Source organism: Drosophila navojoa, chromosome 2 (assembly GCF_054131105.1).
Source record: "Drosophila navojoa isolate 15081-1374.11 chromosome 2, UAZ_NAV_1.0, whole genome shotgun sequence".
NCBI classification, from domain to species: Eukaryota; Metazoa; Arthropoda; class Insecta; order Diptera; family Drosophilidae; genus Drosophila; species Drosophila navojoa.
The window spans coordinates 32,029,576-32,052,424 of record NC_142890.1 but is presented as its reverse complement, the minus strand read 5'-3'; the positions used below and the strand labels follow the sequence as shown (position 1 = coordinate 32,052,424).

The 22,849-nt window shown below is 41.9% G+C and overlaps 1 protein-coding gene across 1 annotated transcript; it reads right to left on the bottom strand.

Annotated features, from left to right (window-relative positions):
* Positions 1 to 923: 923 nt before the first annotated feature.
* lab (labial) lies at positions 924 to 21,694 on the bottom strand. Its single transcript, XM_030387899.2, has 4 exons — positions 21,404 to 21,694; positions 19,644 to 20,982; positions 2,912 to 3,291; positions 924 to 2,334 (listed from the first exon to the last, which is right to left on the bottom strand). The coding sequence occupies exons 2-4, from the start codon at positions 20,944 to 20,946 to the stop codon at positions 2,068 to 2,070; spliced, it is 1,950 nt and encodes a 649-aa protein (XP_030243759.2). The 5' UTR covers positions 20,947 to 20,982; positions 21,404 to 21,694; the 3' UTR covers positions 924 to 2,067.
* Between the last annotated feature and the right edge of the window lie 1,155 nt (positions 21,695 to 22,849).

Sequence of the window (22,849 nt, the reverse complement as noted above, 5' to 3'; positions counted from 1 at the left end):
TATATCTGCAGCCCTGACAAAATTATTTGAATTAATCGATATACAATTATGATACTTCTCGATATATGTGTATGGCTCTAGTTCAAAAGGAAATATTCCATTATACATTTATATTTTTTCTTCCTTAATGGCCCTGATTGTTCGTGTAGGCGTTCTTCACTGTGCAAATGATAGATGCCTAAGTCGAGCACAGTTTTTAGAGCAGCGCGTTTATTGCAACTTTCATATGACATGTATGAACTTAACATTTTTATGTGTATCCGTTCGTATAGAAATGTTCATTTAATGTAATGGTATATGCACTTATGAACCAATATACATACATATGTACGTTGCTACATACATACATATGTATGTACATACATAGTTACAATCATATGTTATTTAACAGAGCTTGATGTATTGGAAATTTTGAATGTAGTCTTAAAATCCTATCCATCAAATTGCAAGCCGACTTTGATGAAGGCATTTGATTAATTTTTCACGTTGTTTTTTAATACTAGCAAATTAGTCAAATTTCAAGGTAGCTAGGCAAATCCCCAAGAAAATCAAAATTTGTATACACATGTGATTTTGAAGGAATCGCTGCGTTACAGTTCTTTTCTTTGCCAATTCCCAAATTCATTAAAAATACACATTGATAAGAATCAAGATTATAGAGTGGTCAGGTTTTTTAAAATTATTATTTTTAAAATTTAAAATTAAGAACTATCGTCCTGTGGTATTTTATATGCCAAGTTGTTTTTTAATCAACAATTTTCAAATAAGTTTATTTATTTATATCCGGTTTCGTTGTACAATTATCTTTATGTATATTACAATTAAGACTAGAGTATATGTATAAATATATGAATAGTTATATGTATATACAGATATTTGTATATATTTATATGTATATTTATAAATATATATACATATGTATATATGCATATAGTACATCATACATCAAGATTGAATACCAATTCGTCAAATAACTGTTGTTCTTGTGTCATAGAAGGCCTTGCTTACAGTAACAGAATGATAATACTAAATACGATTACGAGTTAATTAAAATGGTGTTCTCCCTCGGTTCGGCTGAATTGCTTAGGAATCTGTGTTATGGCAGCATTCGCATAGATTTTGATTTAGTTAACGTATTTGTATAATGCTTGTTAGGCTTTGCATCTAGCGTAGTTAGTCGAATTGTTCGGCGTTCTACAGTTTACTTATGCAAATTGCTCATATCATATAACCCTGAGTTTAGTTTATTCTAGTCGAACTTGCAGCTGCTGATTCTAAGGAGTTGCTACGTTAGTATTTGATTTTCTTTAATTTGTACAACTTACAAATGAATTACATTGGCTACTATAATGAAATAATATGTATGTATATATATTTATATGTTATATTTATATATTTGCTTTTGGGTTATATCTTTTTAGATTTATTTTTCTATTCATTTATCACAACAAAATGCGCATGACATTTGGCATTCTATTCAAAAGCAAAAATAATAACAAGAAATAATTAAAACTGTTTAGTCGGCAGCGCACGACTAGCAGATACCCAGTACTCATTGAACATCCTCTCATATATGTACATATATAATTACCATAAGAAAGTCAATACTCCTCTACTTTGTAATTTATAAATATGTATACTTTTGTATAATATATCATAATTTGTGGTGAAGGAGATCAATGTGACGCGTGTGCGTATTGATCTATAGATTTGTCGTCTATGAAGCAGAAGTAGGCAGTCTGATCTTGGGGTCCAGCTGAGGTCTGAATACATATACCTTGTTAACGCCATGAAATACTATGTCAATAAAATTTTGAATTGATTTCGCCAAGCTGCACACGTAGCTAATTAGAAGTGTCCAAGACAAGGCGGGCTACCAGACGGACGGACAGATATTGCCCTTGACGTTAGTTAGACGTTTGCTTGGTCAGATATATATTTGGTAATTTGATGCTGCAGGAGGGGCTGAATGGGTACAGGGTATTCTTAACAACAAGATCAACGACAACAGCTGCAACGACAGCATCAACAACAATAATAACAACAATAGCTTGAATTTGTTTAATTCTATTTGGATATTGGTGTTGTTGCTGCTGTTGCTGCTGTTGTTGGCAATTCACTGCTGGTGATTTCAGAAGCCTTTAGATCGGATTGCTGTTGCTGCTGCTGGTGTTGCTGTTGATGTTGATGTTGATGTTGATGTTGCTGTTGCTGTAGGGGCTGCTTCTCAGTTAAGACGGGTGTGCTATGCTGAGTTATCATGTCCGCCGGAATGAGTCCTTCTTTGACACGCTTCTTCTGCTTCATGCGGCGATTTTGAAACCATATTTTCACCTGCGAATTAAAAAATACGGTTAGAATATAAAGTTACGCTTTGTTAATTATAAACTAATTAAACAGAGCTAACATAGATATTCAATATTCAATATTCAGTATGCAACAGTATTTAGAAACACTTCCAACTGGGCCAATTTCAGCCTTAATATTTTTCAATTAGGCTTTCTGCTGACCTTTTGTTATTATTAACAAGCGTTGAGTCCATGTCATTCAAAATTGGTAATGCACCAAACCCCTCGCCATATGTAAGAGGACCTCATTCGAGCCTTACGGAAAATGTTGATTGGTTTATGCAAGATATTCAGCGAATTATATTATTATTATTTTGTAATAAAAGTGCAATCAGCAAATCAGCTAATGAAAAATTGTCTACCATTAAGAGTGTAATCTTATATATACTTTCAATCAATTAATTTAATTAATGGCCACATAGGTACTTTAGTTGTATTATTTTGTATATCGGTTTATGTCTGAAATGAGCTATTTTGGTCAAAGAAAGGGTCTATTAGCACCGGCTACTTTTGGCTACTGTCCTTTCAATTGTTGCTTCAGCTGGTCAGAGGCTTAGACTCACCTGCGTCTCGTTCAGCTGCAGCGTGTTGGCAATCTCGATGCGGCGGGCACGGGTCAAGTAGCGATTGAAGTGGAACTCCTTCTCCAGCTCCGTCAGCTGCTTGTTGGTGAAGTTGGTGCGGCCCGAGTTGTTCGTGGACGATAGACTGCAGTTGCTGAGGCCGACACCGGCGGGGGCACCAACGGCAGCGCCACCGACAGCCGCAGCACCACCGCCGCCGCCCACGGCCAAGCCATTGGTGGCGACGGCCGTGCTCGCGCTCTGCGGCAGCAGCGGGTTCTGGATAGGCAAGCCGGCAGAGCTGCCCCCGCGGCACATGTCCAGGTGACCATTCAGCTGGTAATCGTGCATGTTGCTCATGTTGGCAGGTAGTTTCGGTGCTGTAAGACAGAATCAGCGGTAGAAGGAGAGAGAGTGAGCCATGGGAGGAAAAGAAAATAAGTGATCGTCATTCACTTAGAGTTTTTTTTTTTATTTTATTTTTTTTTTGTTGTGGTTACGCTTTGGGTTATGGCTGAGTGATCCCCTGGCGTTGATCTCTAGCTGTCGTACCTAATCAGTGTGAGAGGCCCGGAGACCCTGGCCAGGCCATGGGCATTGTTGGCATTCATCTGCATGTGTGTGTGTGTGTGTTTGGGTGTTGTATTTATTTTTGGGCCGTGCCTTTGACTTTTGCTCTTTGCGTGATTCTGCATTTTATTCATAATTTGACATGCGCCCCGTGGCTAAAGCCGCCGATGATGAAAATAATCTCGGCTCTTTCCATAGAAGGATTTAATGTGGCTAATAGGTTTGTTTGAAAATATTGGGATTATCCTGACAGCGGGCTTGACTTTACCTTAGACGCAGAAACCAAATCGAATAGATTTGTGGGTGGCACGGAAATAGGCTTTCTTGTATTTGTTTTCTGTGGGCTTGACTGGTTACCTAAGCAACGATGTGTCAAAAAAGTACTTTTGGATCTGCACAGACCTCTACAGGACAGAGGGAGTGTCTGACTGGGACCTAACATTACATAGTCTGGAGAAAAGGACATGGGTATATCCTTTGTGTTTGTTGTCCTTAGGCTTAGATGCGCAGCTTTTCTTCTCTTAAACACAGATCCGCCTCGGAAAATAATATATGAAGTGCGTATTAATTAATGCGGAAAACATATTATTCCTGTAATTATTATTACTATTAGAGGAGAGAGAGATAGAGATAGAGATAGAGAGAGAGATAGGATAGAGTGAGATAGAGAGAGAGAGACAGAGAGAGAGACAGAGTTCTTGAACTACCTTGACACAGTTGACTTATGGAATTTCCTTCGATGCAATAAAAATATGAAATACATATAGAGGTAATGTGGCTGGTGATAAAAACCTTTTCACACAATCATAAATCTAAATGGAAGTTTCATTCGAATAAATCAATTAACGAGAATTAAGTAGCAATAACGACAAGTAAGTGTTCAGTATTATTGGAACGACGCTTCGATTAGTTTTAAGTTAAGAGGTGAGCGGCAGCTGGACGAGTCCGGGAAGGACTCATAAGTAAGAACAACAATATTCGAGCATTATGAGCGCAAGTAGTTGGGTTTTTGTTGTATTTTATGCATTTCGGCTATAAGTAGCGACATACAATAAATCAAATGGGCGATATCATAAATTACAAAAAAGAATATAAAGTGGGAAATATAATGGAAAAGGCCGACCGCTCTAAGCACGCGAATTAATGATGAATTTATGACACCTACTGCAAAAGAGAAGTCAATTTGGCGTACACTGATGACGGACACTGTGGCTCAATTGGCACTGCGAGGAGGGGGCGCAGTCGATAAGCCGCTGCTGGAGCTGGAAACTGAAATTGAATTCAAGACTCCTATCATAATGCATACACACACACACACGCAGAGGCATAGGTGTGTGCAAGTGTGTGTGTGCGTAAGAAAACCAGCAGAAGGATTAGACTGTGAGTGGTTTGGGCGACATTTGAATTTTCCAGCAAACAAACAGCAACGCTCAGTGTCGCATTCCAGTCGTCTATGAGTCCGGGCACTTCGGATAGTATTCGGGCATGGAGCTGCATTCACTACTGCTGCTGCTGCTTGTGCTGGGCTGGGCTGGGCTGAGCTCGGCTGAGCTCGGCTGGTGTCGCTCGACATGTCAAACATGTCGCGGACAGTTGGCGGCACCGTCGCCTTTAACTGGCGTCCGCGTCCGGCGCCAAACGGTATCTACATTTGTAATATTAGTTTTAGAGAGCATTATCGACGGATCGCTTCCACTTGAATGCACGCAATGCGTTGCTGACTGTGTCGCCTTCTGTGTTGACAGTGTGCGCCAGCAGAAAATCTACGGGCAGCGAACGATGGGACAACGGGACGATGGGTCGATGGGTAACTCAGTTGCACAAGGCCATTCGCGGTGGCTGTTTATTGGCTTGGCGTGGCTGGCGCGGGCAAGCGGCTGCCGCAGTGGCACCATGGCGCTTAAATGACACTGCTGGCAGTCAATGTAAACAAGAGCAGAAGTTGCACCACCAACACCAACCACTAACAGCAGCAGCAACAACAACAACAGCGAGAAGAGCTCAAGAAGAACTGGGCTGCACGTGTGCATGCGGGTGGGTTGCAAGAGCAATGGGCAGTTGGTTGGCAGCTCCTCGAAAGTCTATGTAATGTAATTTGATATCATCGCCAACAAGCTTTAATTACAATTGCAGGTTTTTGCTAAACCGTGCGACTTGTTGACTTTTGCATAGCTCTGATAAATGCTCGTGTGAAAGGAAAATGAATAAAAGCCTCAAGTGTTTTTCTTGTACTTTACGGGATAAGCTCTTGAGTTGGAGCTGCAAACTAGGTCAACTGATTACGTGGAGCTCATCAATGGATAATATTTAAACTAGACCTTGATAGTTCCAATGTCTAGGCCTTGAGGCAACTACTTATGCGCTTTGGCTTCGAAAGTCTTCCATAACACGGGAGAGTCTGGATTTGAGTATTAGTTTCAACTATCTCAGAGGCTATGCTATGATAAGACCATCTATCTAGCACATTAATGATCATAAATGTATATCTATTTATGATCATTAATATGCTAGGTACCAATATACAACTATATCAAAACTGTTGTGTAAATATTGTAATCACTTCGTGAATGACATATTTTATTAATGAAAAAAAAAAAAAAACACACTATTTATTTGATTGCTATTAGACACATACATACAATGCACGCTCAGTGAAATTTCTCTTCTTACTAATATATTTGATATTTAGTTAATCTTTAGCTGAATTCCTGCTTATGAATGTGAATGTAAAGGGAATTTCTTGTGTGGCCTCTCCTATTCCAGCTGTAGCTTCATTTGCTCTAGTGAATTTAGCATAGTCCCAACGGAGTGATTCATCCGCTGGCGGCCATTTTGGTGCGATATTATCAGCTGGGTGATATGTAGGCGCCAGTGGCACTTTACACAGATCCCCCGCCCTAGGCGAGTCGACGGACGGGCATTACAGATAGCTGAGGCCCGGGGCCGGGGGTCCGAGATGGGGTATGGGGCATGGGGGCTGGAGATTAAGTAGGCAGGCGACGGGCAGAGCACAAGCGCTCCATGAGGGCTTCTGGTGTCTGGTGTCTGGTGTCTGGGCAGCGACTCAGTTGATAATATGTTTTAATTCGAGTGCAAATAGAAAATTATATTGCAATTAAAAGTGAATTGTTTTAATTGCCTGCTTAAACACACAACACGACCAAGAAAAGGCGACAACGTGCCTAATCAAAAACATAAAACAAACGCGCAGAGCGGAACGACTTTTGGGCACGATCGCTGATGATTTGATTGATCACATAGTCAGTTAAACGATTCTAAATATCAGCCAGCCGAAACTCACATAATTTATGGCCCCAGGTCGCTTGCCTAATTTGACATTCGGCTGGAAGCATTTCGCAAAATGCGCTGATACGGTGACCGGTGGACTGCTGATTCTCAGTGTTAGGGCCAGCAGATGGTCATTCCGAGACTCAGCTGACAGCTGACAGCTGACTAGAGTGCGTCACCAGAGGTCAGTCGAGTACTGGACTAATATGCAGAAAGGATTAGATGCGTACCTTGCGTATGCGGCAAGTGGAATACCCTTCGCAATAATAATGACTTTGAAAATAAATCTTTAATTAAAGCGAGGTTCCAGAATTAGCTACTCTTATGGAATATTGAGAAAATCGATCTCTCTCTGCTCTCTCTTTCTTCAAAGAGACATTGTGTCTCTCACTGTTGGACGCAGGAAATATTGCAATACTTACAATAAGCTGTGCATATTAATATGGATGTGTATGTCTGGATCCTCAACACTCCCCAATCTATCCCATTATTTCACTCTAGCCCTATCTGTGCTGGAGCTGCCTGTATAATCCTGTCATTGAGGCGCTAAATGACCAAAGATAAATGCCCATAGTAAGGGTATACATTAATCCTGTTGACTCGCAGGACTAATTGGCTATCTACACCCCACGCTACTTAACCCCTTTTCGCCTGCCGGGGTGAGTGCCTGTGTGAGTGCGCAATATATTTAGTTGGCGTGTGTTCTCATTTGGGCCATTTCAATGCGATTGCTGACTTGACAAAACTCTCTCTTACACACGCACACACACGCACAATAACTATAACTAATCCAATCCGTATATGCTGTCAGTTTTACTGGTCAGCTGTCAACTTGGACTTTTCTCGTGTCATGCCATGCTGCACTTTCAGTTCATTTTGGTAACATTAAATGCACAAAACTTCAACTTGCATTGCATTGGACATCACACACACACACAAACACACACACACACACACACACACACACACACACACACACACACACACACACACACACACACACACACACATACACACACACACACACACACACACACACACACACACACACACACACACACACACACACACACCCACACACACACACACACACAGACAAACATACACACATACACACACAGACACACACACACACACACACACACACACACACACACACACACACACACACACACACACACACACACACAGAGACACACACACACACACACACACACACACACACACACACACACACAGACAAACATACACACATACACACACAGATACATACAAAAAACAAAGTTTTCTTGTTGATTGAAAGTTCTCCGGGGACGTCCCGTGGCTTATTAGTCACGACACACGTGAAAACTGTTGCCCAAAAGACTTAGCCATCGTTTTGGGCTGTGTTTGTGTTAGATCAATTTAAAACACATACGTATGTACACACACACACAAATGCACTCACACATGCATGCGAATGTCCCAAATGGCGCCTCATTATAAAAATGTTGTCTGTCGCGCAGGAAGCAGGTTAGATTTTGTTTTATCAACACCTTTGTGTGTGTGTCTCTCTCCCTCTCTCTCTCTCTCTCTCTCTCTCTCTCTCTCTCTCTCTCTCTCTCTCTCTGTCTCTATGTCTCTCAGTCTCTCTCTCTCTCCCTCTCTCTCTCTCTCTCCATCTCTCTCGCTTTCTATTCGTTTTGAACTAAAAGAAAATTTAAATATTGACATAAATCTATTGATACGCGCATGTTTATCAAATGCAAGCATTAATAGCAACATTTTGGCTACTGTCTTTCCTTTCCACATAGATTAACAGAATCGAATTCCAGTAGCTGGGAATGCGAGCATTATTTGCTTTCCATTGATAAGGAGTGGCATGTGTGTTTGTCTGCCTGCACAACAAATTGAAATGTGCGCGTTATGTCGGTCACAATAGATAGAAAGTGTGTTTAAGATTGAGTTCACTCGAGTTGACATTCGACTAGAAGGAAGTCCCATTGTGAGAAATGGAATGAAACACACTTGGAGCAGTAGATAAAAGAGTTTTTAGCTAAAGTAAATATTTGAAACTTAGACCAATTTATACCTTTCGTCATAAGCGTATCGAGTAGAGTAGTTTATCAAGTACTCCCCGAAATATACGCAACTAAAAACTATATTTTACGATTGCTGCTATCCGCGGATATTAGAGTGCTCATGGATGATATAAGGTATTCAGTCGAAGGTTAGGCAGAGATGCGGTGTGCCTGGCCATGTGCTAAATTGAAAGACAGAATTCTACTGGGATTCGAGCTCAGCTGCGTTTGAGGACGTCAAATAAGCATTCGATCGGGTCCAGAATGATGGATTATTGTTGAAGCTTGTACAGTAGTTACTGCAACACATAAGGGCTCGAATTTCTGAGGGCAGCTAACCATGATCCATCCGATACGCTCTATCCGAATCCGAAGAGCAAACTGTAGACGCAGAAGGTGCGAAGGGGCGTTCTTTTTAATGCCATAACTTCGACCAAAATGGTTAAACAAATATTACTCAAATACATCGTACTTATTAGTAAGTACCGCCGGCCACAAATAATTGTACTAATATATGTATATTATACCTCCGAATCTATCCGTTTTGTAATATGTATCATTCTGAAATACAATGTGAATCATGGCCCCAATCCTCTATCTAACATATTAAGCAAATACTATTTGTTCTAAAGTCTAGAATTGAGTTCCAAGTTTCAAGTTTTAGTGACTCATTTGCTTGGCATACAAATATTTTAGAACTTTGGGCTGTGTGTGTGTGTGAGTGTGTGGATGTGGGTGGAGCAATAGGTAAACTCGTAACTCTTTTGGGCTGACAGTCCGAATCCAAGGCCGACAACAAACTGTTTCTATAATATTTTTGAAAAGGCGCTGCATTGGCTAGATTCGATATAATTTGTTGAGAAAATGTGCGTATATACACAAGGCAGAATGATTTATTATATTGAAATTATCTCATGTAAACAAGTCAAGCTGCCAAGCAGAGCTAATGCCACTTGTCGGCAACAGCGGCCCAACCACCAGCACCACCAGCACCACCCGCCACAAAGTCAGCCAAATTTGTTAATTTGTCTAATGAGAAATGCTCGAGAGCCCCACAAAATTCATACAGTCGACATATATGTATATATATATATGTACATATGTATGTATATTTATATATGTATCTGAAAGTGGCCTATGGCGGAGCATTAACACATTGGCCAACATTGAAGGCGACAGTTTTAGACGAGGTATTCGCTCTCACTTTTCTTATCTCACTCTCTCTCTCTCTCTGTCTCTCTCTCTCTGTCTCTCTCTCTCTGTCTCTCTCTCTCTCCGCGCTCTCTGCCGCTCTTTCGCTCTCGCACTGTGCGCTGCTGCCTGGCTGAGTTTCTGCACGAAGATTGATGATGACATTAGCATCATTGTCGAAAAATTTTAAGAACGTCAACGAAATTATCAAAGGACGTACGACGTCTGGAACTGTCCATGTCTTCAAAATGTTAAGTCGCCAAAATGTTTTCAAATTTGTTCTGTTGACATTTTAATTTGCAAATACTTATAGACGTATTAGAGCGGCTTACACACACGCACGCTCCCATATACTAGGCATATACATATATATGTATACATATGGAGTTACATTCCATGCGCATCAATTTCTGTCATATACCCAAAAAGTTACACAAATACGGCATTAATTGAATTAAATCATCAGAGACGTTTGCAGCAGGCCCAGTGACTAAAGACAAGCAAGTGTGCTCTAATCTATCCGACTTGGAACACCCTACTCTGGCCTATTCTAACCTTACTTTGTTAAATCTTAAATGAAGAAAGTTATCAATAGATCGGATATGTATGCATACATATGTACATACTTTTCGGGATTCCCTCTCGGTCCAATAAGCACATTTGAACACTTTCGATATGCCCGAAATTCGCATTTTCAATTGGAGCAGACTAATAAAAATTGAATAAGGAGATGGGAGGAGCGTGTCAAGTGGATTTCAATTTGGAGTAGAGTGCTAAAAGTGTTGACTGTCAGCCATTGGCACGCACACACGCAGACATACACAGACGCAGAGCACTACTTGTCAACCCACATTCGGCACTCGGTAGCCATTTTTTCTTGGCTTTTATCGAACACCCTTATTTGCGGAGAGCCTCTGGCTGTGTCGAAAGGGAATTTCACACACATAGACCTATATACAGCCAAGTACATAGGGATAACAAAAGGGAAACTATGCGCATCTACCTCGCCATCTGTGTGTGTGTGCGAGAGTAGTGTGAGTGTGTGGCTCTGCATTTTCGTTGGTGATCCGTCATGTTGTCAGAATGTATTATTCGAATTAAGATTTAATTTTTTTCTGCCGTTGAATTGAATTAACACAACACACACTTACATACACAGGCACCAAGCAGCTGTGCCACAAACACACACACATACACTCAAGTCCTAAATTCCAGACACTGTCTTCTGTCTGTTAACATAGTAAGTTCTTATTTTAGCAATTGGAGTTGAGTGTTTCCTAGTGATAATTTTAAAAATAAATAATATAGCTAATAATCTAATATCATCGTTATTAATGTGGCACAATCAGGCTAGTAACGAATTGGCTTGAAGTATTTATCAATTCTCAAGACTGTCGCATCGTAGTCGGTGCCAATACAGATTAGCTGCGACTTCATATGAGAATTGTGACCGCAAAATTGCTTCGAATTTGAGTTGCATTTGTATTTAAAATGAATGGGTAGAAGTATGACATAAGAAATTAATTTTTTAAACAAATAAAACCTTTGTTCGGAAATTCATATCAAGTCGATCTGATAACATGGGCATTGAAATAATGCTTGAATTATCTTATTTTGATGTGATCAAAATCACATTTAATAACTGCATTTCTCATATCAGACAGTTAAGGAAGTTTGTTTATCTACATATCTGCCAAGTTCAGGTTGGGCAGCTCGTTTCGAAATGGAATTTGTATAGGAGATCGATCTTAACTAGCACAGAAATCTTTGCACGTCCAACTAAGCCCACAGAGTGCCATTCTTCTAATGCCTTAATGCAACTGGGGGACACCTAGGCCAACATTTCATGGCACCCACAGAGATATCCATCAATTAGCTCCATCCAGTGCGAGTGAAGTAGCGCCTGTCGCAGCGCCCAGTTGAAGTTCAAGCGTACAAACCTACATAATACCAGAGGCCACTACAATGTCCACTTTAAAGCCCAGCAGCGTCAAGCGGCGTCCATTGTTCTTGCCGGGGAGGCGGGGCGGTCGGCCGCGAGGCGTCATAAGTTCGATATCGCTTTTTCACAACTGATATAGAAAAAGTACAAATATCATGAGAGTGGTGGGCACAAAGTGACCATGAGATACCCTGTAGACAGCCATGAGATACGTGAAACTTGTAACGGAAATCAATTGCCTTAAGAATAATGCGCATGAAATGGGAGTATATGATGGAATTACGTTCTCTCTCTTTTCTCCCATTCTGCCCATATATTGTATATATGATATCATACTTTTATTTGTATACGTAAATTAAAACTATTATAGTATATAGTCCAATACGCCCTTGAAGCCCACTGAGTATCCGACCATCTCACGGCTTCTTCTGAGGATTGGGCATATAAGCAATATACACTCTATGATTATATTATTGAGGATCGCACGCCTCCTTCGGCCTGTTACATACGTTCGTAGGAAACAAATATGCCCGCTCTGCCGTGCTCCGCGGGCTGAGGGTACTCGAATAACAAAAATAAGTAAGCAATAATACAATTCAAGCAACGAAACTTCGAATTGACAGCTTTCGTTTAACGTTCTATCTGCTGAAACCGTTTGCTGCCGTCGCACGCACCGCTCTCGATTTGATTGGTCCGTGACCAATAGAAGAAAAGAAAAGAGAACCCAACAAATGCCTGGTTAGGCGCTTGGTCATGAAATCACCTTCACATGTTGGCGCGCCTAGCGAGAGACAATTGTAGAGCTCCGGGGCTCTTGTGGCATTCAGTTTCGGCGTTCTTTGATTTGCAGATCATTGGCTAAATGCGCGTGTTCCGGAGAGCCAGAGAGAGAGAGAGAGAGAGAGAGAGAGACGCAGAGCTGGCGACCCAGCGGGGCAGTCGAATTCAAAGAGCGCCGCGAATAGCTCGAGAGTCAAGTACCGTTCTGCCTGCACTACCTACGAGTGCGCAGCATTGGCGAACCAGTTGCCCATTGTCTCTGGCTGGGCATAATCGTAATGCGAGCAGCTTAAATTGTTGGCTGACTACTGTTTGGTCGCTTTGTTTCGTCAAATGAGTGCTCTAAGCTGCGAATTGTATTTTTTACGCTTGTAAATATTATTTACACCGAAAGGCCATTTGGATATAGTGACAAGATATGGTATAACAAAGCCCAGTGGCCACCGGAGCTCCACTAATTGATGGATGGGCACAAGTTCAAAGGGATTTCACAATTCAGATTATACGTAAATATTTCAGTATGTGACGATCTGAACTGCTTTGCGGATATCACTTACATTCATATATATTATACTATGCAGCTTGATTTCCATTTAGTATTTTGATAAATATTCGCTGTGCTGTCCGTATGAAACTTGGAGAAACTCACTATCAGTATCTATCAATAAATGTTATGAATGTTATGAATGTTATGGCTCGCCTTTTGGACCGTGACGAACCGAAAAACGAAAATGAACACCCGATATAGTAATATCTATTTCAATAATACTATTCGTATAACTTAGCTAGGGTGTGTTGCATTGGTTCTTTTCTAGTATTTATGGAGGGATATAGAACTATAAAACTATTGTTTATATTCTACATTCTACAAAAGGAAAGGCGGACATGGACAAACTCGACTCAACTTGCCGCCCTTTCTGCCATTAAAATTGAAAATGAATGACTTTATATAAATAATCAAGCTAAATTTAATCGATTTGACAACTGCTGTCTCTCTTCAGTAACAATTATCAACTGTCAAAAGTTTAGCGGCTTGACAATCGACAGGGAAGTTACAATAACAATTGGAATGCACAAGTTAATGCTTGGGCCAACTTCTAAGTGTTTTGATTGGGAGACACGTGTGTATAAATTAATTAGCTGCGTGCCTTGCTTATCACTGATCGGAGCAGATATTATATACTACACATACATAGGTAGATATCTAGTTTTCCAATATCATGATTTTATGCAATTTTGTTAAGCAGATATTGAGGCGCTTTCTCGTTATCGGCTCATTGTGAGCTGTGGGCTGTGCTCTGTGTTTGCTCGGCACGTAACTGGATACTTATATCATTTCGTAAATTATATACTTGAAAAGTATTAAAGGCAGCCGGGCAGACGCCACGGGCAGACCAGACCAGACCAGGCCGGGCCAGACTGCGGACCTTATGCGAATGCAAACAAAAGATAAGATATCCTCGCTTTCGGCCCACTGTTTGCTCGAAAAATGTCCAAAAAGGCAAACAAGGCGACAGGCCACTGGGATGACAATATTATTATTATTATTCCTCTTTCTGTTTTATTTTACTGTCTTTCTTTTTTTGGATAATATTACATAATAAGACTCGTGCACCCTCGAGTATCCTTTAGTGCTGGCCACGGCTGTGCGTAGGGAGAAAGGTAGAGGGGAGAGGGAAAGAGAACTGGGCCAGAAGCTGGAGTTGGCACAAGGGCGCTCACTCTGTCTGGGCTGGGGGCCTGCCCCCCTCCCGTCAGTCAGGCGGACCACTAATGCGCTTCTCATGTCGTCCGATCTCAACAAACTTTATGAGAACTGACATTTGAGGTGTGTGTAACTGTCGCAGTCTAACCAGCAGAGACACACCGAATTAGTGTGAGAGAGAGAGATAGAGAGAGAGATAGAGAGAGAGATAGAGAGAGAGAGAGAGATAGAGAGAGAGAGAGAGAGAGAGAGAGAGAGAGAGAGAGAGAGAGAGCACTTTGAAAATGTGGTATTCGGGATTTGGGCAGTGATAGTAGCGGGCTTTTAAGTGGTAATTAATGTAAATACCCGGGCATTTATCAGTTTACAAATCGACTTCAATCCCGAAAGGAAAAGTTGCAGTTGCAGTTGCTGCTGCTGCGTATCCGCAGCCCTTTTTCGTAGGGTATTTAATGACACGTTCTCGAAATGTTAGCTCAATGCGCGCGAGCGAACAAAATTTGTCACGACACATGCCGCACATATTTTGTGAGTTATTTGGCCTTGTTTCTTCTCCATCTCATTTTGTTTGTTGTTGTATTTCTGCTTTCTGGTGGCTCCCCAGTGGTGAGGGCCAAGAGCGAGGCCCAAGTCCAAGTAGCCAGCGTGATGACCGGTGACAGACAGGCGGGCGGTCGGTCGGTCGGTCGGTCGGTCGGTCGGTCGGTCGGTCGGTCGGTCGGTCGGTCTCGCTGTCCGTCGTTCGCTATTCGCTGTCTGGACTGGGCGTTTGATCTTATCTCAAATTCCTGGTGGTCACTTTTCTATCCAAAATATCATTTCGTTTAAATAGTCCGACCTTTTTTCATTTTGTAGGTTTCGTTTTTTGTTTCTTTCACATTTGTGTGTGTGTGTGTGTGTTTTGTTTTGAAATGCAAGTAATTAATTCATTTCGCTGCTGCGTCGCCCTCGCGTGTTGGTGTCAAGAAATATCAAAACATCACATCAAATAAATGTTGAATACGCCACAGCGAGCTGCAAGGGCCGCGCCACTCCTCCAATCGACCCCTCCACTGCTGCTGCTGCTGCTGTCCCGGCTAACACCTCTCTGAACTTTGGCCCAAAGCCGTTTTTGGTTCATACCCTGCAACCACTGAATATGTGACTGGATGGTATGCCCTGTTTCTTAAAGTGCTTGTACTCATCAGAAGACCTTGAATATTCCGTAAAGTCTAGTCTCAGTGGGCGTTTGGGTAGGTCGGAAATTTGATGAGTCTATAAATGATGGGCTTTAAAGTCTCGATACTTTTATTCTTTTAATTAATTTATTTAGATTTTAGTTATATTGACTTTTAAGGTATGCAGGGTATCTGCTAGTCCGCTACTCCCAACTGTTTTATTAAATTCTGTTATTATTTTTTTTTTTTGCTAACTAGTCTCAGCGACAGTTATGTTAATTTTCGTGTTAGGTTTCTTTTCGTTCAGTTTGGTGAGCTCCTATTCATATTTCATATTTTTCCATATTTTCACATTTTCACATTTCTGCTTGCGTGTTAGGCCGCTGCACCGCCCCATCAGTGCCCGAGGGGGAAATGCCGCGACAAAGTGGTGGATCGTTTAAAAAACAATAAAACACGAGGCACTCACAACTCTTTAGCTGCGAACAGTAATTAAATTGTTATGCCACAAGACGTTGCCCATTCGGCTCCCAATTATGTGCGGCCATAAATAAAGCGCAATAACGGTTACAAATACACGCATTGCATTCAGCCCGACGTGCGAAGAGCGCGCCAGAAGTTTTAGATAACTGCATTCGATTAATTGGCTGAGAAAATGCCTAAGCCAAGAATGTGCTCAAAAATATATTGTGATATATATCTATGTAAAAATATATCTGTATCTGCAAAAGTATCTTGTGATATATTTGTAAAAATATATTTTCAAACGTGAAATTGAACACGACCCTATGTTGACCCCACTCAGATGATGGACTTTTGCTTGTCATCACGATTAATTACTAAACAACAATAAACAATAAAGTTTTCGACTTGCTAATTGGAATAGTTTCCATACAGGAGCATAATTAGTCTTATTTGCCAGCTAACTGGGGTATCTAATCAATGATAGTGCTATTTGTATAGATGCTCCGAATTTCGATATGGGATCGAGTTTATTTATTTATTTATATGGGACACTTTATTTTCAATCAATTACGGTATACAAAAGTGTTGTGTACAGGAAACATTGTCCTTTTATACTTAAACATAATATTTGATAGAATGGAAATTGATTTGTTAGAATTTAACATAAGCACGGGGGAAAACTTATGTAGCAGACCATTTTCCTTTAGACTCGGATTCTACATTGATAAAGTCTATAACCCTCTGAATTCGATTTATGCACTCAAATGTGCTACTGCACTCAGAGCGGTACCTTTTACACTCCTATTACTCATTCGGATACGATTCGAATCTTTGATTTAATTTCGTGTGACATGCTACTTGGCCAAGTCGTCAATGGCAGATCCCGGGTAAGCATTGTAATTAATCCTTGGATAGCTAACTACAGCTAGTCACATAGTTGGGAAAATCAGTAGGTTAGTCTTTTTGTTTTATTTACCTCCACACTTTCCCCTCTCACGCTTAACCTTTTCAATGCTTGTGATATGGCCAGGTTATTGAAAAATGCTGATTAACACATTAGAGCTCATTGAATTGAATGCAATGGATGTGAATACGAATGTGAGTGTGAGTGCGAGTGCGAGTGCGAGTGTAGGTATTTTGGATACACGTTTTACTGGCAAGCTTCTGCTGTGCGTGAATGCCAATATGTCGAATGCTACCATTTATAACCATGATCGCTGATTATGCTGTTCTCTGACTGAAAATGGATAACATGACAGATGGACTGAACCAGGCATGTGCGCGCACAGCCAGAGATCGAGACCGAGACCTAAGTAGAGGTAGAGGCAGAGGTAAAGGCTGAGAAGAAGACTGAGCCTCAGACACAGACTGCGATTGCAGTTGAGAGACCTGCTCCACAGCTTCAGCTTTTGCAGTTGGGACTCAGTGACAGTTCGGTTGCAGCGGGGCTCAAATGAACGAACTCTTTATTTAAATAATCATTTTTTCTGACAGCCAACTTGACTTCCAGATCGGCATCCAGCACCAGCTCTACTCTCGGGCCTCAGCGACAACTGCCAGCCGAGCAGTCGAGCCGTCGAGCCATCGAGCTTCTTTGTTGATCTTCAGTCCGTGCTGCATTTCTTATATTTCATTATGATTTTTCATTTTCTTTTCATTTTCTTTTCTTTGCACGCTTTAATTGTTTGTTTGTCTCGCCGTTTAAGCGCCCCGTATGGATTTACAGTCAGACCTGTGTCGTCCACATCTCTCTCTCTCTCTCTCTCTCTCTCTCTCTCTCTCTCTCTCTCTCTCTCTATCATGTCATGTCATTGTCAGCCGGGCTTTTGGGTGCGGCGCGTGGGGATCTCTGGCGTCGTTTAATTGAAAACGATGCATGTAAATGACACTTTTCAGCATTAATAAGCAAATATTTGTATGATTATTGGTGTCGCAGGAGGATTACGCTTCAGCTACAGCAACAGCTTCAGCCGTAGAAGGTAGGTAGGAGTTCGCTAGCTCTGATATCTGATTGAAGTGGTTCTGTTGCCGCAACAGGTAAAGTGCATAGCTAGTTTCGAAGTTTGGAAGTCAAGTGTGTCCGTCACATCAATTTGGTCAACAGGTCAACAGGAAAGAACGAAAGCCGTTAGTAACGTAAAGCCTAGGTGAGTTTTTAAAAATGCGAATTTCGAAAAATGTATTTACTTATACTAAATCATTTTCGTAAGTATATTTGAGCCAAACACCTAATCGTGCATTTGAGTTAATAATCTTTGAGTATTTCTCTTAGGCTGGCTAATTCCGAGATAAAAACTTCTCGGCGCGGTGACAAGTGACAACCTGACTGACTGCACAGCATTGACAAAAATTATCTGAAATATGCAAGAAATATGCCAACGGCTAGCGACAAGGACGTTGGGGAGGGGAGAGAGGGCAGACAGATAGAGAGAGAGAGAGAGAGAGAGGGGCTCCAAAGCAGGCGAAATCATTGTGAGAGACCGTCAAGCGAAATCTTTGGCATTTGAAGAGACATTCTTATTTTTAGGTGACATGCCCTCGGCGGGACGTCTGACGCACTTGGCTCTTGCGCGTATATGTATATCTCGACTGTCAATCAGTTTTTTAAATCATCGTTTTTTTTTTATTTTTTGTTTGTTTTTTTTTTTTTTTTTTTTTTTTATTTCATATTGTTTTATTTGACCCTTTCTTTTAGCTTTATTATAAATTTTGTATATTTTTTTGGATGTGTGGTACACCGCAGTTAGGGAAAACAGGTTTAAAACATGATCTATTGTTGGCTGCGTTTAAGTTGTCTTATGTTACAAGTCCTCTAACAACTTTGGAATAGATATCAGTCATTCGCGTAACCTGAATGACTTTCGTAATACATTGTAGGCATTTGTATACGTTAAACTGAATTTCAGGAGAGAGCGCTGGCATTTCTAATAACAACTCTCTAAATGTGTGAATTTTTTGTCAATGGTTAAACCTTTACAGTTCTATTAAAATTACAAAACATACAAGTTTACTTATTTACATTTACATAGGCAAAAATTTAAATGTTAGATAAGATTATGAGAGGAAATGTTGACATTTCTAATAACATTTCACAAAACATATAAGTTAATTTATGTTATCTGAAATGTTAACGCTCTCTCATAATATTCTCTTTAGTATTTATAAATGAATATATACTTTATTATAGCATTTCACAACATATATGAATACGACTCTCTATACATTCATATTTGCATTGTATAAGTAAGCTTTAACTTTTCGAATAGCATTTGACCTAATATATGACTCTATATGGAGACTATAAGACTTAACATTTAAAGATACTACTATAAAAGGTTAAAGGCTTTGTATTTTCGATTATTGATTTTTGATCGGCGTTTTGAATTCTGATCACCTAATTTTCGATATCTCGTTTTCAGCACTCCACCTTCAGCTCAAAAAATGTTCCTATATAGACCCCATTCCTATAGATAGACCCCATTCCTTATTGTGATGGATATTACTCTGTTATATACTCATGTAATGCGCCAGCTTGATCAAGACAATGTATGGATACATATGTAATTAAACTCACCTTGGGGCTTGGGAACATTCCGCTTGAGCTGCATCCATTTGTATGTTGGAATGTTGGTCGCGTGATTTGGGGATTTGGATTGGGAGTTCGTTTGGTGCGTGGAGTTCGCAGCAGACACAGATGCTGTGGATGATGAGGTGGAGCTGCCAGGTGAGGTGACGCCGCCACCACGTTGATTTCTTGCCATAGACAGGCAGTTGGCGCTGTTGGGCGATATCGAATGCTGCGACACCACCTGAGCAGGTGCACTACCGGTCGCATGTTGCTGAAGTTGTTGTTGCTGCTGTTGCTGTTGCTGTTGCTGCTGTTGTTGTTGCTGCTGCTGTGCGCTGCTAGTTAAGCTGGCTAAATGGCCGTGACTGAGACCATGATGCAGATGCGCGTGCGGATAGTCCATGGCAATACCTGCATCCAAGGCGTAGCCGCCTCCCATGTGCTGATGATGGTGCCACATTTGAGGCGGCGACTGTTGCTGTCCGGCAGTCAGCTGCAACATGGCATCCGACGGATCCTCCAGCAGCATGCCGGGCGCTGCAGCCGCGTAGCCCGCATGCAGCACTGCAGCATACTTCTCCTCCATTTGGCCGGTGTAGACGTGTGGCTGCGCCTGCGCCATACTTGGCGAGTAGAGGCAATCCAGGTTGGTGTACATCATGCCGTTCTCCGAGCTAATAATGGGTGCATGCGCATCCAGAGCCTGCTGCTGTTGCTGTTGCTGCTGTTGCTGCTGCTGCTGCTGCTGCTGCTGCTGCTGCTGCTGTTGCTGCTGCGTTGCATTGGCCGCTGTCACAGGTGAGTTGTCGGCTGGAGGCGGTACGGTAGCTACAGCGGCTGTGGCATAGTACGGATTCACCGATTCGCTGTCGTAGTACGAGTCGGAGGGCGAATGGCTAGTGGGATGTAATGGGGTGCTGCCGGAGGCTGCCACAGCCGCCGTGGTTGTGATGCCGTACTCTGCTGCGCTGGGACTAAATAGGTGCGAATGCGGGTAAAGCTGCTGCTGCTGTTGTTGGTGTTGTTGTTGTTGTTGTTGGGCGAGAGGATGTTGCAGCTGGTGTTGGGTTGGCGGCGGCGTTAGCTGCTGCTGATAGTAATTTGGCGAGTTGCTATCGTAGCCATTGTAGGCTAGCTGCTGCTGCTGCTGTTGGTGTTGCTGGTGGTGTTGTTGCTGCTGTTGCTGCTGCTGCTGAATATGGTGGGTCGGGGAGGGAAAGTAGTTGCTGCCGTAGCCATCGTAGGCCGTGGCAGTAGCATGTGGATGATGATGTGGATGGTTGCCGTACATGCTGCTAACGTCCATCATATTGTAGCCAAGACTGCACTCAACAATTTTGATTGCCTAAAAGAGGGGCGAGACGGGGAATGTTGCCTGAATTCGTGTCTAGTGCAAAGCTAGGGGCCTTAAGGTATTGCCTAAAGCATAATGAATATTCATTGCGAGAAGTTCGGGTGAATGTTTCATATACATATGTATATAAATATGTATATCCGATTTCCTATATTTTCTATATTCAATTCAAAATATTACAATGCAATTACAGTCTACTTTCTAACATATAAAAAAGTTCTTCTACGAGTGTGAATGAAATTCTTTAAAGTAAAAATGAATATATTAGAAACTTGCTTTGACAGTGAGTCGAAATGTAGATGGACATGTCTTAAATAAAGTATTAGGCAATACATCTAAGGTCCCTAAAATTGCTTGCGTTCCACTTTCGTATGGATTCATGTTTGTTTTGCTTTTTGCAACATAAACTAACTTTTTTCAAAAAATAACTTTGTTGAGTGCGCCAAGAAGCTTGTTGAATCAGAAGCGCGTTTGCGTTTAGTATGCGTTTGATTTAAACTCGCGCCTTTCGTTTGCTTTGCGATACACTTTGGTATATTGGCAATAACAGTTACAAGAAACACGACATAACTGTTTGCATTTACAGTTCCGACGGTCTGTCCCTCTGATTTTGTTTTACGCGACGGTTCTCGAGCTTCGTGCTGCAAGCGCGCTAACCCAGTGGCGACTGATTGCTGGCCGCGCATCCAACCGACACAGCCAAACAAACGCACAGGGCGGCGAGTGGCGTGCGAGCAGGCCACGCCCAGCGAGCGAGCACAGCTGCTGTCTCGCTCGTGCACACACGGCTGGGCGATAGCTCGCCCTGCTCGCCTTGCCGGCATAGTGCTAGCTCACTCTTACTCTCGCTGAGTTGCGGTGCTCTTATCAGAGGCCTGTCGGCAAGCCGTGGATATTACCGGTTTTGGCAGTTGCTGCTTTCATTTCGATTTTTTTTTTGCTGTTGTAGTTGTTGTTGTTGTTGTTTTTTTTTTTTGCCAGTTATAGCCCCGGTGCTGGTCCCTGTCCCTGTCCCGCTCCGGTCCCTTGGCAAATGCTGATATTAGAGTTACGCCCATGTTTCATGTCTTATTTAACTGGAAGTGACACACGCACACACACATGTATTAAGACTATATATATTTATTTTGTTGATACTTTTGGCACGTTTTGTTAGTTTTTGGTTTTCGCACCTAAGCACGGCTAGAAACTCCCAAATGAATTGACAATGCAGGTAGTGGCCAAAAGTTGGTCAACGAAGCTTCAATGGGATGGTGCCAGCTGTGCAGCTGTCAATCGTCATCATCATATCCACATATGACAGACCCATCTATGGCTGCTGTGGAATTTAAATGCGCCTTGTTCCCCTGCCGTATCTCTCTCTCTCTCTCTCCGTCTCTGTCTCTGAATCTGACTCGGTCTCGGAGTCTGACTCAGTGGGATGCGATTCGTAGGCGCCCCCTACGAGTCTGTCACACTGCCCAGATAGAGATACCAACATTCAAATGTCTTCATGTTCCCTACTCCGGCATTGCACCTTTCACGCACAATGCATCATTTTTGGCTGTCTGTCTGTTCATGCTGTCTGGAAAACTTTTGTGTATTTGTTGCTGTTGGGTTTCTCCTTTTTGTGCGAGTTGATTGACATTTTCACAAGTTTTTGTCGTGTACTCATAGTGGTTTGGTTTAGCTAACCGTGCCCGATTCCATCCCAGTCCCAATGCCAATCCCAGACCGTAGCGCGCACTGAATTCACTTTCCGATCCCCTTTGCAGCACAACTTACTTTGCTCTGTTGGACAGTATCTCGTCCTTTCGGGCCTCTGCCCAGCGCTCCAAGGTGATTTGTCATATTTTCGGACAGCAGCAATTAATAGTAA

Bases quoted from the DNA above. Each gene is read 5' to 3' on its own strand.
- lab (XM_030387899.2), bottom strand. From the start codon at position 20,946: ATGATGGACGTTAGCAGCATGTACGGCAACCATCCACATCATCATCCA. The intron at 3,292-19,643 runs GTGAGTTTAATT...TCTGTCTTACAG, and splicing joins GAATGTTCCCAAGCCCCAAG to CACCGAAACTACCTGCCAAC. The intron at 2,335-2,911 runs GTGAGTCTAAGC...TTTAATTCGCAG, and splicing joins TGCAGCTGAACGAGACGCAG to GTGAAAATATGGTTTCAAAA.